We start from the raw sequence: 16,998 nt of genomic DNA on the forward strand, positions 1-16,998 counted from the left end.
GACAAGATTCAGCCTATGGACAATCTGTCTTAAAGAACTTGTTTTCAGCATAATCCCAACTCCTTCCGCATCTCACCTTTCGTGATTTCAAGCTGCCTCATTTTTTCTAACAGTACGCCAGTTGTTGGGCCTGTTGCACAAGTTGTACACTGTTGGTCACATACAAAAATGACTCAGCCTGTAGCTTGCTAATCACCCATATGTGAGGACTAGCATCCTGCTTGTCCTGGGATAAAGCAAAATTGCTTACCTTGTTATAGGTGTTATCCCAGGACAGCAGGATGAGATCCTCACGAAACCCACCCGCCACCCCGCGGAGTTGGGTCCGATACGATTTATTATTTTATTTTTGGCTAACGCAAATTGCTACAAAAAAAGACTGAAGGGAGACCCCTGTGGCCAGGAATATCATGGCATGCTGAGCATGCCAGTCAAAAGTTTCTAAAAACTTTGACAGAAGTTTTTCCGTATAGGGCTCCATTACTGATGTCACCCATATGTGAGGACTACATCCTGCTGTCCTGGGATAACACCTATTACAAGGTAAGCAATTTTGCTTTCTCCGATTAGTTTTAAATGTGCCACATGCTAACTTCATGGAGTGCCCCCTAGTCTTTCTATTATCTGAAAGAGTAAATAATCGATTCACATCTACCCATTCTAGACCTCTCATGATTTTAAACACCTCTATCATATCCCCCCTCAGCCGTCTCTTCTCCAAGCTGAAAAGTCCTAACCTCTTTAGTCTTTCCTCATAGGGGAGCTGTTCCATTCCCCTTATCATTTTGGTCACCCTTCTCTGTACCTTCTCCATCGCAATTATATCTTTTTTTTTTGAGATGCGGCGACCAGAATTGTACACAGTATTCAAGGTGCGGTCTCACCATGGAGCGATACAGAGGCATTATGACATTTCCCGTTTTATTCACCATTCCCTTTCTAATAATGCCCAACATTCTGTTTGCTTTTTTGACTGCTACAGCACGCTGAACGGATGATTTCAATGTGTTAGCCACTATGATGCCTAGATCTCTTTCTTGGGTGGTAGCACCTAATATGGAACCTAACATTGTGTAACTATAGCATGGGTTATTTTTCCCTATATGCATCACCTTGCACTTATCCACATTAAATTTCATCTGCCATTTTGATGCCTAATTTTCCAGTCTCACAAGGTCTTCCTGCAATTTATCACAATCTGCTTGTGATTTAACTACTCTGAACAATTTTGTATCATCTGCAAATTTGATTACCTCACTCGTTGTATTTCTTTCCAGATCATTTATAAATATATTAAAAAGTAAGGGTCCCAATACAGATCCCTGAGGCACTCCACTGCCCACTCCCTTCCACTGAGAAAATTGTCCATTTAATCCTACTCTTTGTTTCCTGTCTTTTAGCCAGTTTGTAATCCACGAAAGGACATCACCACCTATCCCATGACTTTTTCCTTTTCCTAGAAGTCTCTCATGAGGAACTTTGTCAAACGCCTTCTGAAAATCCAAGTACACTACATCTACCGGTTCACCTTTATCCTGTAGCTCGCTATTCACCCATGTGTGAGGACTACCATCCTGCTTGTCCTGGGAAAAAGCAGAGTTGCTTACCTGTAACAGGTATTCTCCCTGGACAGCAGGATGTTAGTCCTCACGAAACCCACCCGCTACCCCGCGGAGTTGGTTTTATTTTTTGCTCGTACTTTTTGCTACAAACGAGACTGAAGGAGGACCCCGTGTGGCCACAGGGTTAGTGGCATGCTGGGCATGCTCAGTGTGCCAGTCAAAGTTCTAGAAACTTTGACAAATGTATTCCATAACAGGGCTCCATCTGATGATGTCACCCATGTGTGAGGACTAACATCTGCTGTCCTGGGAGAACACCTGTTACAGGTAAGCAACTCTTCTGTCGGCTCAGTGTTCTGTGGCGATCAAAAAAAGCAAACAATGTTAGGAATTATTAAGAAGGGCATGGCAAATAAAACGATGGATGTCATAATGCCTCTCAATTGCTCCATGGTAAGTCTGCATCTTGAATATTGTGTGCAATTCTGGTCACTGCATCTCAGATATAGTTGCACTGGAAAAAGTGCAGAGAAAGGCGACCAAAATAAATGGCATGGAACGGCTGCCTTATGAGGTAAAGCTAAGAAAGTTAGAGCTGTTCAGTTTGAAGAAGAGATGACTGAGGGGGGGATATGATGAGGTCTATGAAATCATGAAAGGACTTCAGTAAGTTTAGTGTAAATCGGTTATTTACTCTCTCAGATAATAGAAGGACTAGGGGGCACTCCATGATGTTAGCAAGGAGCTCATTTAAAACAAATTGAAGAAAATTCTTTTTTGCTCAGGGCATAGTTAAGCTCTGGAATTCATTGCCAGAGGATGTAGTTAGAACATTTACTATAACTGGGTTTAAAAAAGGTTTTGGTAAGTTCCTAGAGGAATAATCCATAAATTGCTATTAATTGATAAGAAATAGTAGCTTGAGATTTATTTAATATTTGGGTACTTGCCAGGTACTTGTGACTTGAATTGGCTATTGTTGACGTTTGCACATCATTAAAACCTTTTAGGTATTTGAAGGTCTGTATCATATCGCCCCTGTGCCTCCTGTCTTCCAGGGTATACATATTCATATCCTTCAGTCTCTCCTCATAGGTTTTCTGATACTGACTCCATGCCATTTTGGTAGCCATTCTCTGGACTGCCTTCATCCTGTGTCTATCCCTTTTGAGATAAGGGCTCCAGAACTGAACACAGTACTCCAGGTGAGGCCTCACCAAGGACCCCTGTACAAAGGCATCACCACCTCCATTTTCTTAATGGTTATTCCTCTCTCTGTGCAGCCCAGCATTCTTCTGGCTTTAGCTACTATTGCCTTGTCACATTGCATCACCCTCTTCAGATCTTCAGAAACCATTACCCCAAGATCTCACTCTTGGTTCATGCACATGGGCCTCCCTCCCCCCCACCACCCCCATCCCCATCTTATACCATTGTTTTGAATTACCGCATCCCAGATGCATAACTCTGCACTTCTTGGCATTGAATCCAGCTGCCAAATCTTTGACCACTCTTCAAGCCTTCGTAAATCACTTTTCATTCTCTCTCTTCCTTCAGGCATTTCCACTCTGTTGCAGATCTTGGTATCATCTGCAAATAGACAAACTTTACCTTCTATCTCTTCTGCAATGTCGCTCATAAAGATATTGAACAGAATCAATACCAATACCTTTGGCACTCCACTTAACACGGCTAGTTCTTCAGAGTAGGTTCCATTTACCATTACAATCTGTCTCCTATCAGTCAACCAGTTTGTAATCCACTCCACCACCTTGGAGCTCACTCCGAAGCTTCTCATTTTGTTCACAAGCCACCTCCATAGAAAGGTTTCAAAAGCTTTGCTGAAATCCAAATAGATGACTGAGTACTCTTCCTCGATCCAATTTCTCTAGTCACCTAATCAAAAAAAATCAATCATATTTGTCTGATAGGACCTTCCTCTGGTGAATCCATGCTGCCTTGGATCCATCAACTTACCAGATTATAGATAGTTCAGTATCCTTTCTTTCAGCAGCATCTCAATTAATTTTCCCACCACTGAAGTGAGGCTATCCAGCCTATAGTTTCCAGCCTCCTATCGCTCCTATGAAGTGGGACTACAACCAATCTTCTCCATTCTCGTAGCACCACTCCGGTTTCCAGGGATCTTTTGAACAGGTCACTTAGTGAACCCGCCAGGACATCTGAGTTCTCATAGTATCCTGGGAAGTACATCATCCGGTCCCTTGGACTTGTCCACATTCAGCTTTCCTAGCTCTTCCCATACATGCTCTTCTATAAAGGGAGTTGTGTCTAGCCCATTCCCTTCTACGGTCTTGTCAACCAGCAACAGTCCTCCTCCAGGGTCTTCTTTATGAACATAGAACTGAAGTATTTGTTTAATATTTCTGCTATTTCTTTGTCTTGCCACATTGCCCCTCATCATCTTTCAATTTCGGTCTTTCTTTCTTTCTCTTATATATCTGAAAAATGTTTTGTTACCTCTATCTCTTGAGCAGTCCTTTCTTTCGCTTGACCTTTTTTTGTTTTTCTGATTTCTTTCTTAGTCTCCCTCATTTTCACCAGGTATTATTCCCTGTGTTCTTCTTTTTGGGATCCTTTATACTTCCTGAATGCTGATCTTTTTGCCTTTATTTTTGCAGCCACCTCTTTTGGGGACCAAATTGGTTTCTTTCTCCTTCAACTTTTGTTTACTTTTCTAACATATAGATTTGTTGCCTTTGTAATAGCTCCTTTTAATTTAGCCTACTGTTGTTCCACCTCACCCATTTTCTCCTAGTCTTCCAGTTTTTACGCCAGGTACATCCCCATTTTGTCAAAGTCCATATATTTGAAACTCAAAACTCAGGTCTTTGTGTGACTCTTTCTATCTTATTCACAATATCAAACCTTACCATCTGATCATCTCTTGTACTCAGGTGGGCACCTATCTGGATATTATTCTCATTTGTGAGCATTAGGTCCAGGATTACACTGTCCCTTGTAGGATCCATTACCATTTGTTTGAGCATAGCCCATTGGAGGGCATTCACTATCTCTCAGCTTCTCATAGATTCCGTCGAAGGGATACTCATTCTACATCCGGCAGATTAAAATCTCCAACAAGCAACACTTCTGCCGCCTTTCCCTTCTTTTTTTTATGTCTTCCATCAGCTCTCTGTCCAGCTAGATAATCCTCTTGTACAGATCCTTGGCAAGGCCTCACCTGGAGAACTGTGCTCAGTTTTGTAGCCTGTATCTCAAAAAGGATAAGACAAGACTGAAGTGCTCCAGTGAAAGTATGGTATGGGGTAAGTATCGAAGGCTTACGAGGAGAGGCTGAAAGACCTAAATATGTGTATCCTGGAAGAGAGGAGGTACAGGAGAAATATGATACAGACCTTCAAATATGTGAAAGGTTTCAATTATGCACAATCTTCAAACCTTTTCTATTGTAAAGGAAACTGTAGAACTAGGAGTCATGCAATAAAACTCCAGGGTAGATTACTCAGAATTAGCATCAGGAAATGCTTCTTCACAGAGAGGATGGTAGATGCCTTGAATGCCTTTTGGAAGATATAGTGAAGGTGAAAACAATGAACGAACTCAAAAGGGTATGAGATAAGCACTGTGGGTCCCTAAAGATTAGAGGTTGGATATGATGAAATGAGTATATGGGGGTAACATGCACAGAGCAGCAGTCACAACCCTTAACTGAAGGCACTGGAATCAATTGCAACATCACTCTCTGCTTCGACAGCAGGGGGAAGAACTGGATTCAGATGATAGCCAATGCTGGGCCCCGACTTGTACGGTACAGAGTACTGATATGCAGACATTAGGGACAAAGTAGAGTACTGCTTATATAGCCAAGTCCAAATGCAGAGCATGTTCAAGCAGCCTTATCTGAATTAATGGTTTGCTTTTCCTGTTACAATGTTGCTAGCAATTTTGTAATAGGTTTAACAGTTGCTTGGTTTGGATTATAAATATTGCTCTTCTTAACATAAGGTTTGGGAGTAACTTGCATGTTGCACCAGTTGCTACCCTCAGCAGAGACATGGGGGTAGCCTACATGGAGTGGCACTTACTACCATAAGAAACTTGCTGGGCAGATTAGATGGATCATCTGTTCTTTTTCTGCCATCATTACTATGTAAAAGCAAAAATATGCACTTAAGTGCAAACCCTGTCCTCTGAACGCGTATGCTCAGACTAGGTAAACCTATGTGCAAACATGACACACGTTAGTGTACACAATTTTGTAAAAGGCTTTTTCTGAGCATGATTTTACATGAAGAAGTCCCTTTTGAAAATTACCCTCTGTCCATGTATGTTGTAAAAAATCCCATCAAAAATAATGTAATTGATGATAATTCGTGAGCAGAAAGTGAGTTAAGAAAAATGAACAAGTAATGGACCTGTTTTGTACCTTCTAAGACATTACATCTCATAGAAACTGTAAGCTTGTACAAATTTAATCTACCTTCTTTTGTTCAGGAGCTACAAATCCACGTTGATAAGATCAATGAAATGAAAGCAGTAATTAGAAGAGCCATTGAAATTGATGAGCAACAAGGTTCCAAAGAGCAGGAGCGCATTGTTCAGCTTGAAGTAAGCACAGTCTTCAGTAGTATTTTATAGAAGGAAGAGAAGTTGGAAGTTTTATTATAAAGTGTCAGTAGTAATGTTTAATGAATGTTTAATTTGCAGCATGCGTTCTTTTGTAATCAAATGCATTTGTTAGTAAGTTAAAATGACATAACTCATCTTTGAGGAGTGTATTTTTTTTGGCTGGTGGACTTAGAAACAGGGAGAGGCAGCAGGAACATCTTCAAACTTAGTGGAGGTCTAAGTGGGGATGGAAATGAAAGCATTTTTGGCTGGAGGGAAGGGGAGGAGAAAGGTATTCAGTATGTACTCCAGCTGTTGCTACTCCTTCCCCCTCTCCCCCTCTCCCCTGACACCCCCCCCCCCCCCACACACACACACACACACACACAAAATAAATTACTGGGGAGAGGAGACTACAGTGAACTATTTCATTTCTAGTAAGACTTGAAGGAAAGTTTAGGGCTGATATAATTTTCAGAAGTCATTTGACAAAGTTCCTCTTGAGAAGCTTCTAGGAAAAGTAAAAAGTCATGGGATATAGGTGGCGATGTCCTTAAGTGGATTACAAACTGGCTAAAAGACAGGAAACAGAGAGTAGGATTAAATGGACAATTTTCTCAGTGGAAGGGAGTGGGCAGTGGAGAGCCTCAGGGATCTGTATTGGGACCCTTACTTTTCAATATATTTATAAATGATTTGGAAAGAAATACGACGAGTGAGATAATCAAATTTCCAAATGGCAGATGAAATTTAATGTGGATAAGTGCAAGGTGATGCATATGGGAAAAATAACCCATGCTACAGTTACACAATGTTAGGTTCCATATTAGGAGCTACCACCCAAGAAAGAGATCTAGGTGTCATAGTGGATAACACATTGAAATCATCCGTTCAGTGTGCTGTGGCAGTCAAAAAAGCAAACAGAATGTTGGGAATTATTAGAAAGGGAATGTTGAATAAAACAGAAAAAGTCGTAATGTCTCTGTATCGCTCCATGGTGAGATCGCACCTTGAATACTGTGTTCAATTCTGGTCGCCGCATCCCAAAAAAGATATAGTTGTGATGGAGAAGATACAGAGAAGGCGACCAAAATGATAAAGGGAATGGAAGAGCTCCCCTATGAGGAAAGACTAAAGAGGTTAGGACTTTTCAGCTTGGAGAAGACACAGCTGAGGGGGGGGGGGGATATGATAGAGGTGTTTAAAATCATGAGAGGTCTAGAACGGGTAAATGTGAATCGGTTATTTACTCTTTCGGATAGTAGACTAGGGGGCACTCCATGAAGTTAGCATGTGGCACATTTAAAACTAATTGGAGAAAGCTCTTTTTCACTCAAAGCACAATTAAACTCTCTGGAATTTGTTGCCAGAGGATGTGGTTAGTGCAGTTAGTTTAGCTGTGTTTAAAAAAGGATTGGATAAGGTCTTGGAGGAGAAGTCCATTACCTGCTATTAATTAAGTTGACTTAAAAAATAGTCACTGCTATTATTAGCAACAGTAACATGGAATAGACTTAGTTTTTGGGTACTTGCCAGGTTCTTTTGGCCTGGATTGGCCACTGTTGGAAACAGGATACTGGGCTTGATGGACCCTTGGTCTGACCCAGTATGGCATGTTCTTATTATTAAGGTAGAGTTGAAGAAATCCACTGCTTATTCTTGGGATAAGCAGCTTGGAATCTATTTACCCCTTCGGATCCTGCCAGGTACTTGTGACCTTGCTTGCCAATGTTGGAAACAGGATACTGGGCTTGATGGACCTTTGGTCTGACCCAGTATGGCAAGTCTTATGTTCTTATAATAAGACCTGCACTAAAATCGGTGCAAATTTTCTGCATGTTTGTTTTTTTGGGGGGTTTTTTAGTGCACGCGGCAAAAAGAGGCACCCCACAGGATGTAATATGGGGCAGCATGCAAATTAGATTCGTACAGAAAATGCATGCAAGATAAGATACATGTGCCAGTGCCCTGCCTCAAAACCCCAATGCAGAAAGCCGTGGGAAAAACCCACACTAAAATAGACATACTTGAAAAACTGTTGTAGACTCTCAAGAAGTATTTCTAAGTTAATGCTGATTACATTGGCCCCATGTTATTAAAACATTGTTTCAGCTTCTACTAGCCCTTTTACGCCATTGCTGGCATTAGTGTGGTTGTATGTCCGTGCAGTCTTTTCCTCACCAGGCGTCCGAGGCCACACAGCATGGATCAGTCCCACCGGGAGAGAGCAGGAGCCAGGACAGACGGACCAGCACATTCTGGGGGCTACAGACCATTGCTGACACCACCTGGAACCGCAGCACTTTCACTTAACTCCTGCCCTGATCAGGTGCTAAAAAATCCACTTACAAAAACCCACACTAATGAATCTCCCTGCTAGCATGGCTTCCCGCATAACCCATAAATAATTACTTCCTTTGCACTCGTGCAAAACCTGTTGCAGGTTATTGTGCAGGGTATATGCAGAGGTTTTTCTGCACTAAGTGCATTATTACATATGCACGTAAGAATAGCGCGGAAAACCATGCGTAATTACCCGCGCAAAAACCTGCGGCAGGATTTGTGCAGCTTATTACATCCGCCTCCTTGAGAGGTAGTGTTCTATTGGATAATGCCCTTTTTATTTTATTTATTTATTTTTAGAAATTGGTTCACAGAAAACTGCAGAGTTCTGTATCATTTTGCATTAGACTTGGTTTAATTTCTTTCCACTGGCTAACTGAAAGCTTAATGGTGCTTGTTGAAATCAGCACTCAAAATCATATTAGAAAAGTTGGTCTGGTGACTCAGTGGTAATGCTGTGCACTGCAATGCAGTGGACCTGGGGTTGATTCCTGGGTTTGGTTTTCTGTTTCATGGTATTGGCCCCCTTCTTGGTGAGGGCAGTAAGGGGTGCTACCAGCCAGGAGTATTGCAGGATGAAATGCCTGCAGAAGTTGGCAAACCCGAGGAAATGCTGGAAGGCCTGGAGCCCTGTAGGTTGGGGCCAACTCTGCAGGGTCCATGTGAAATCCTGTGGATGAGACAAGCCTCCGGACGCCAGCACCGGCCACCGCCTCCATCCTCCTCCTCTACCGGGGCTCTCCAGGCCCAATCGGGGCCAGAGCCCGCTCGCTACTACCGCGAGCCGCGCAGAGGAGGCAACAAAAAATCAAACTAAAAACAAAAAAGAAACTAGACGGAAGGAACCCGCACCGACTCCGGAGCTGTGCGCACACGGTGAGTCAGCCGCGCCCCCTGAGAGGCAATAGGCCAATCAGAGGGCGGCAACCCGTACTTTAAATTGCGGCGACTCCCTCCGGCGGCCCTCTTACCTCCTCCGGACGCCAGCACCGGCCACCGCCTCCATCCTCCTCCTCTACCGGGGCTCTCCAGGCCCAATCGGGGCCAGAGCCCGCTCGCTACTACCGCGAGCCGCGCAGAGGAGGCAACAAAAAATCAAACTAAAAACAAAAAAGAAACTAGACGGAAGGAACCCGCACCGACTCTGGAGCTGTGCGCACACGGTGAGTCAGCCGCGCCCCCTGAGAGGCAATAGGCCAATCAGAGGGCGGCAACCCGTACTTTAAATTGCGGCGACTCACTCCGGCGTCGCGCGCCAGGCGTCGCGCGTCCGAAGGAGCGCGATCTAAGGGGCCTGCCCCTTAGCACGCCCCTTGGAGCGTCCCAGAGCCAAGACCGTTCCCTTTTCCCCGGCAGACAAGGATAATTCACACCTTTACCTCCTGATCCCTCTAAGAAACCTATAGTATCAGGAAGACACCACCAGAGGCAACGGACACTCCACAGCCTGGTCATTAGAGCACCTAGTACATATCAGACAAAGCTCAAGCAATCACCGGTATCCTAATCTATTACTCTTCACTGCAGTCTCCAGCACTCATCCAATCGTCATCCTGCAGCCTTGCAGCCAACTCTTCATCCAGCAGCCACTCATTCATCTCTTCATCCAGCAGCCACTCATTCATCTCTTCATCCAGCAGTCACTCATTCATCTCTTCATCCAGCAGCCACTCATTCAACTCTTCATCCATTCAACTCTTCATCCAGCAGCCACTCATTCATCTCTTCATCCAGCAGCCACTCATTCATCTCTTCATCCAGCAGTCACTCATTCATCTCTTCATCCAGCAGCCACTCATTCAACTCTTCATCCATTCAACTCTTCATCCAGCAGCCACTCATTCAACTCTTCATCCATTCAACTCTTCATCCAGCTGCCACTCATTCAACTCTTCATCCATTCAACTCTTCATCCAGCTGCCACTCATTCAACTCTTCATCCATTCAACTCTTCATTCATTCACCTCTTCATCCAGCAGCCACTCATTCATCTCTTCATCCATTCAACTCTTCATCCAGCAGCCACTCATTCAACTCTTCATCCATTCAACTCTTCATCCAGCAGACACTCATTCAACTCTTCATCCATTTCATCTCTTCATCCAGCAGCCACTCATTCAACTCTTCTTCCAGCAGACACTCATTCAACTCTTCTTCCAGCAGACACTCATCTAATTCATGGGCCTCCCAATTCCTATCCTCTGTCACAGGAACTATCTCACAGGAAAACTTTCCTTGATTTCACGCCCACCGACCTACAAGTCCCTTATCCCCATCATGATCTCCCCTTTTACCCAAACCTTAGGCCTAGCTCTTTTCTCTTTGATACTTTTCAACGCACAATCACTCTCCAAGAAAACTCTAATTCTCAATGACATACTACTGGACAAAAATCCTGACCTCTGCGCCATTACGGAAACATGGCTTAAACACACGGACACTGCACTAATAAACCAACTTCCAACTCATAGCTACGATATTTTCTCCATTCCCAGAAAGAAAAAAAGAGGGGGGGGGTATCCTCCTAGCAGCCAAAAAAGAGCTAAAAATTACTCAATTCCCAATTAACTCTCCTTCTAAAATAGAAACAGGCCTTTTCAAATCTGACAGTCTGCAAATCCTTCTAATCTATGCTCCCCCAGGCCTTCTAGAATCCGATGCATCACCCATACTAGAATTAACAACAACCTACCTAAATCTGGAGCATCCCGCCATAATACTGGGAGACTTTAACTTACACGTCGACGACCCCATTCTCTCAACCAATTGCGAATCTTTCCTAACCGCCATGTCAGCCATAGGCTTCAAGCAGATCATAAACAATCCTACCCACAGAGCAGGTCACACCCTAGACCTAATATTTGTAAACTCTAGCATCTCTCAATCAACTCCTCCCAAATGCCAACCTGTTCCCTGGTCTGACCATACTTTAATATCTTCCACCTTTATGCTAGAACAAACAAGCAGAAAACCGGTCCCACAACCGGAATTCATATACAGGAAATCTTGCTCATCCGAGGAATTAAACAATCATCTAGGCCCAGAACTCTCACTCATAGACATCTCTTCACCCAACTCAGCCCTCCACTCTTGGTCCAAGATAACAGAATCAGCAGCTAACAAGCTATGTCCTCTGGCAACAAAAAAACTCGAACACAACACCTCCAAAAGACAACCTTGGTTTAAAGAAGAACTTCAAAAACTAAAACACTCCCTCCGACAGAAGGAAAGCAAATGGCGGAAAACACCAACACAGACCTCCCTCTCTGCCTACAAACTCGCACTCCACCAATACAAAAGCGCTACATTAAAAACAAAAAGGGATTTCTTTGCACAGAAGATCCATCACATAATCTTTGATTCCAAAGCCCTCCTTGCCTATGTATCTAACCTAACGCAAACCTCGACTCCTGACATCCCTGCCAACCTAGCTCAAGAAAAAGCAGAGGAGCTGGCCCTCTTCTTTAGCAACAAAATCTCAAACCTAATAACACAGCTGAGAACCAACACTTCAACGCCATCCAACACATACTTCCACCACAACAAAGACATTACTCTACAATCCTTCGAACCCATCACTACTACTGAGTTACTTTCTACATTAAAGAAAATGAAACCTTCATCTCACCCATTAGACCACATCCCATCCAAACTTCTCCTGCTAATACCAGACACAATCTCCAATGCTCTGACAGACATCATTAACTGCTCCCTAGCACAAGGAAGCTACCCAGACGACCTGAAGATTGCATCCATCAAACCGCTTCTGAAAAAACCCAACTTAAATCCTAAAGATCCTACCAATTTCCGTCCTATATCCAATCTCCCATTCATAGCTAAGGTAACGGAAAAATTAGTTAACTCCAGACTTTCAGACTACCTCGAGGAACATAAAATTCTGTTCCCGTCCCAATATGGCTTCAGAAAAGCTTTAAATACTGAATCACTACTAATTTCCCTGACCGACTACCTCATCATGGGCCTGGATAAAGGTCACACTTATTTACTGATCCTCCTGGACCTTTCAGCGGCCTTTGATACGGTTAACCATTCATCCCTACTAACTCAATTAGCAAACATCGGAATAACAGGAACAGCACTATCGTGGTTCAAATCGTTCTTAGGGAACAGAAAATACAAAGTCAAAATTCACAATAAAGAATCTCAACACTACCCTTCATCTACGGGAGTTCCACAAGGCTCCTCCCTTTCACCAACGCTCTTTAATATCTACTTGCTCCCTCTTTGCCAACTGCTAACTGATTTAAACCTTAAACACTTTCTTTATGCAGATGACGTCCAGATAGTCATCCCCGTCAAAGAATCCTACAGCAAAACCCTAGAATTCTGGGAAACTAGTCTTAAAAAAATTGATGAACTCCTCTCCAACCTTAATCTAATACTAAACTCCTCTAAAAGCGAACTCCTCCTAATTTCATCTGAATACAGTAACACTGACTCAAATCCTCCACCCAATTTACAAACTCCACAAGTAAGAAACCTGGGAGCTATCTTTGATAACAGGTTAAACCTAAAAGCATTCATAAATCAAACTACTAAGGACTGCTTCTATAAACTCCAAGTCTTAAAAAGAACAAGACCTCTCTTCCACTTTCATGACTACAGAACTATTCTGCAATCAATAGTATTTTCTAAACTAGATTACTGCAACTCTTTGCTATTAGGTCTCCCCTCATCTCACACGAAACCCCTTCAGATGGTTCAAAACACGGCTGCGAGAATATTAACTAACACACGGAGAAGAGACCACATAACACCAATCCTCAAAGACCTGCACTGGCTACCAATTCACTACAGAATCATATATAAGTCCATAACCACTATTTTCAAAGCTATACACCAACACTCTCAGCTCAACCTTCAAATTCCTCTCAAAAAATTTACATCCAACAGACCAATCAGAGAGTCCTATAGAGAAACCTTACAAGTACCACACTCCAAATCCATGCGGCACATAACCACCAGAGACAGGGCGTTCTCCACTGCAGGACCAACACTGTGGAACTCCATCCCACCAGATTTGAGACAGGAACCCTGCCTGCCCACATTCAGGAAAAGACTCAAAACGTGGCTATTCATGAAAGCCTTTCCTGAACTAAACTGAACCTACTCCATCATTAACTAAGCACTCAGACTTTGCCTTATTCACGGCAACTAATTTCCCTACCTTATAATTAATATTCCTACATCATAAACACAATTCACTAATGCCTTAAGCACATTGACTGGCATTTACGTTCTTTCGATTTAATCCCCTGCTTCTTTTCTATGCTCCAAGTTGTATTACTCCCTTGTTTCATTGTAACTGCATACCTTAGCCTTCTCTTGTTTAATGTTTTATTATTATTATTATTATTATTAAGATAAATATTAGTTTTTACCTTTTTTTGTTACCTATCCACTTGTTAATTGTAAACCGACATGATGCGATATCTATTGTGAATGCCGGTATAGAAAAACTTAAAATAAATAAATAAATAAGCCCAAAAAGGAAAGTGCTTCCTATTCGAACAGGTATTTTTCTAGTTTGGCAAATAGCTTGGTCCCGTAAGCGTTGAAGTACCTGTCTGACCTCCATGCGATGGGAAGCGAAATCCTTGGAGAATATCAGTACATCATCAAGGTACACGATGACGCAGGAGTGGAGCATGTCCTGGAAGACCTCATTCATAAGGTGTTGGAACATCGCTGGTGCGTTACAGAGGCCAAAGGGCATCATTAAGTACTCATAGTGGCCGTCTCGTATTAAAGGCAGTCTTCCATTCGTTGCCTGGCTTTATGCCCACAAGGTTATAGGCCCCTTGTAAGTCCAACTTCGTGAATAGTTTGGCCCCTGTAGATGGTCCAGGAGTTCGGGGATGAGTGGCAGGGGGTACCGGTCTCTCCTGGTGATGGCGTTCAACCTGTGGTAATCAATAAAGGGCCGCAACGACCCATCATTCTTTGCCATGAAAAAGAAGCCAGCTCCCACTGGGGATGTAGACTGTCTGATGAAGCCCCTGTCAAGGTTCTCCCGAACATATTTGGACATAGCTTGGGTCTCAGATAGTGATAGGGGGTATACTCGCCCTCAAGGAGGTATGGTACCTGGAAGGAGGTCGATCACACAGTCAAAGGGGTGATGTTCACAGAGTGTCTCGGCCCCCTCCTTGGAAAAAAACGTCGCAAAATCAGCGTACTGTGGAGGCCAGGTAAGTGGGATAGTAGCCACGAGAAGACTAGGGTGAGACACCTCTTGGAGGCAGGAAGAATGGCACTGAGGACCCCCCCCAGGAGGCTATTTGTAGTGTTTGCCAGTCAATGCAAGGGGAGTGTTTCTGGAGCCAGGGAAGACCCAAGACTACCGGGTGTATCGTTTTCTCCAGGTTAAAGAAAGTGAGCTCCTCTTCATGAAGAATCTCTGTACGGAGTCTCACAGGAGCGGTAGTGCGGCTAATCTTCCCGGGAAGAGGATCCCCCTCAGATAGAAGAAATGGTCATTCCTGTACATACCCAGATCAGTCCAGACCAGTGGGTTATGCACTCCCACCAGCAGATGGAGTCAGAGAGCAAAGTTTCGAGGCACTGGTATCCCAAGTGTGCGACCTGCAGCTCATCAGTATTTCTCTGACTCCAGCAGATGGTGGTTGTGTATACCTGCAGCTCTGTGTGAGACAGATTTTTCTTGCTCCCTGAGGTGCTAGGTTCAGTGACTGGGCCATCCCTCAGGTAGAGCCGGACAAACGGGGGGTTGGTTACCCCTGGCAGTGCTAGCCCCTGTGGTTCTGGGTCCCCTGATAGGGGACTGGCTCCATCCGCGAATCGAAGGCTCCCCTCAGTGTCTGCGGTACAGGGACCGCAGACACTGAGGGGGAGCTCTTATTGCTCCCCTTTGGGGATTTTCTATTCTTAGCTTAGGCTTTATTTTTTTCTGTTACTAGAAGTTAAAGTTTTGGTGTAAAAAAAAAAAAAAAAAAAGCTCCAAGTTCCCTCTTTACCGCGGCTTCTGGGGTAAATCAGTCTGCCTTATGGTGCAAAGCCAGGCAGACCCCTGAAGAGGAGGGGAGAGTGTTTCAGCCCTGGTAAGAACCTCCGAGGACGTTTTTAGGCACCCTGCCTCATTTTTACCGCCGGCTCTGGAGCTATTTTTACTGCGGTGGCCTTTTTCTTTTTCGACCTCCCATGCGGCTCCCCAGCATTCCTGGGGCCGATTTTCGCGGCGTTTTTGGTGGGGGTCACCAGGGCTGGGTGGCAGCACCTGTTTTCTTCCAGGGGGGAGTTATATGCCCCTTTTTGCAGGAGGAACATGGCAGAAACTCCTCTGGTGGAACCCTGTAAGGCTTGCGGGGTATGGTCAGCTTATTTAGACCCCCTGTCATTGTGCATGGACTGTGCACTGGGTGGGGAAGGGGCCTCAGACAAGAGGACCAAACCTAAAAGGTCTGCGCGCAGGTCAGGCTCAGCAGCTGGGTCTAACGGAAGGAGCCCAACCTCTACTGCGCACCCTGAGGAAAAGGTCTCCCAGGATGACCCTCCCCCACTGTCCCCCACTGTGCGGACTCCAAGGAATTGAGAGACATGGACACTGATTCTAGCAATGATGAGACGGGACCGGGGGGATTTTCACCGGAATTTGTGCTGCTCGTGCATGAAGCATTTCTGGCTCGAAAGCTCGCGAAACGCAGAACCCAGGATGGGAACATGGGAGTTCCCAAGCTTCCCCATCTGTGAACTGATGGTCATCCTTCCTGGGCAACTTTGGCTCGGAAGGATCTAGTGGCTGCAGTCGACCAGCAGGGGAATGACTCCACTCTGCCCCCGAGGGACACCGCTGCAGATCAGGGTGAGGTCCTTCCAGACATAGATACAGGCGATGACGATCAGGATCCAGTAGAACCTAGTGCGGAGGGGGCGACCCCTGCGTAGTCCGCCTGTTTAAGAGGGAGGAATTGCGCCCCCTTATTCCCCAGGTGCTTGAGGAATTGGGGGTGAGACCCTCGCTGGAAGATTCCAACAGCGAGGGAGTGAACCCAGTCCTGGACAGTCTCCGGGGTCCACCTACTGCTTTTCCCATCCCGAAGAAGGTTCAAAAGCTCATCAGCCTGGAGTGGGAATCCCCAGAGGCGGGGCTTAAGGTCGGTTGGGGGATGCAAAAACTCTACCCGCTAATGGAGGAACATTTAGAATGCTTCAGGGTACCTAAGGTGGATACGGCTGTATCAGTGGTGACCAAGATGACTATTCCAGTGGCGGGAGCAGCTGCTCTCAGAAATGTGCAGGACTGCAAGCTGGAGCTGCATCTGAAGCGGGTGTTCGAGGTCTCCTCCTTAGGACTTCAGGCAGCGTTGTGTGCCAGCATGATGCAAAGAGCAAGTTTGTTTAGATTCAAAAACTGTAAGACCCATCGTCTTCTGGGACTTTGTCAGCTTCTCGGGCAGCTCATCTGGAAGCGGCGGTATCATTTGTGGCGGATGCCTTATATTACTTGGTGTGTTCGGTA

At 44.6% G+C, this 16,998-nt stretch overlaps 1 protein-coding gene across 2 annotated transcripts in view; it reads left to right on the plus strand.

The window, feature by feature from the left end:
• FGFR1OP2 (FGFR1 oncogene partner 2) overlaps nucleotides 1–16,998 on the plus strand; it is a 136,796-nt gene that overhangs the window by 109,357 nt on the left and 10,441 nt on the right. For both annotated transcript variants that reach the window (XM_029600169.1, XM_029600170.1), the window contains exon 5: nucleotides 6,042–6,155. In XM_029600169.1, the coding sequence (XP_029456029.1) occupies nucleotides 6,042–6,155 (114 nt within the window). The remainder of the gene's footprint in view (nucleotides 1–6,041; nucleotides 6,156–16,998) is intronic.

Source organism: Rhinatrema bivittatum, chromosome 4, assembly GCF_901001135.1.
Source record: "Rhinatrema bivittatum chromosome 4, aRhiBiv1.1, whole genome shotgun sequence".
Classification (NCBI taxonomy): Eukaryota; Metazoa; Chordata; class Amphibia; order Gymnophiona; family Rhinatrematidae; genus Rhinatrema; species Rhinatrema bivittatum.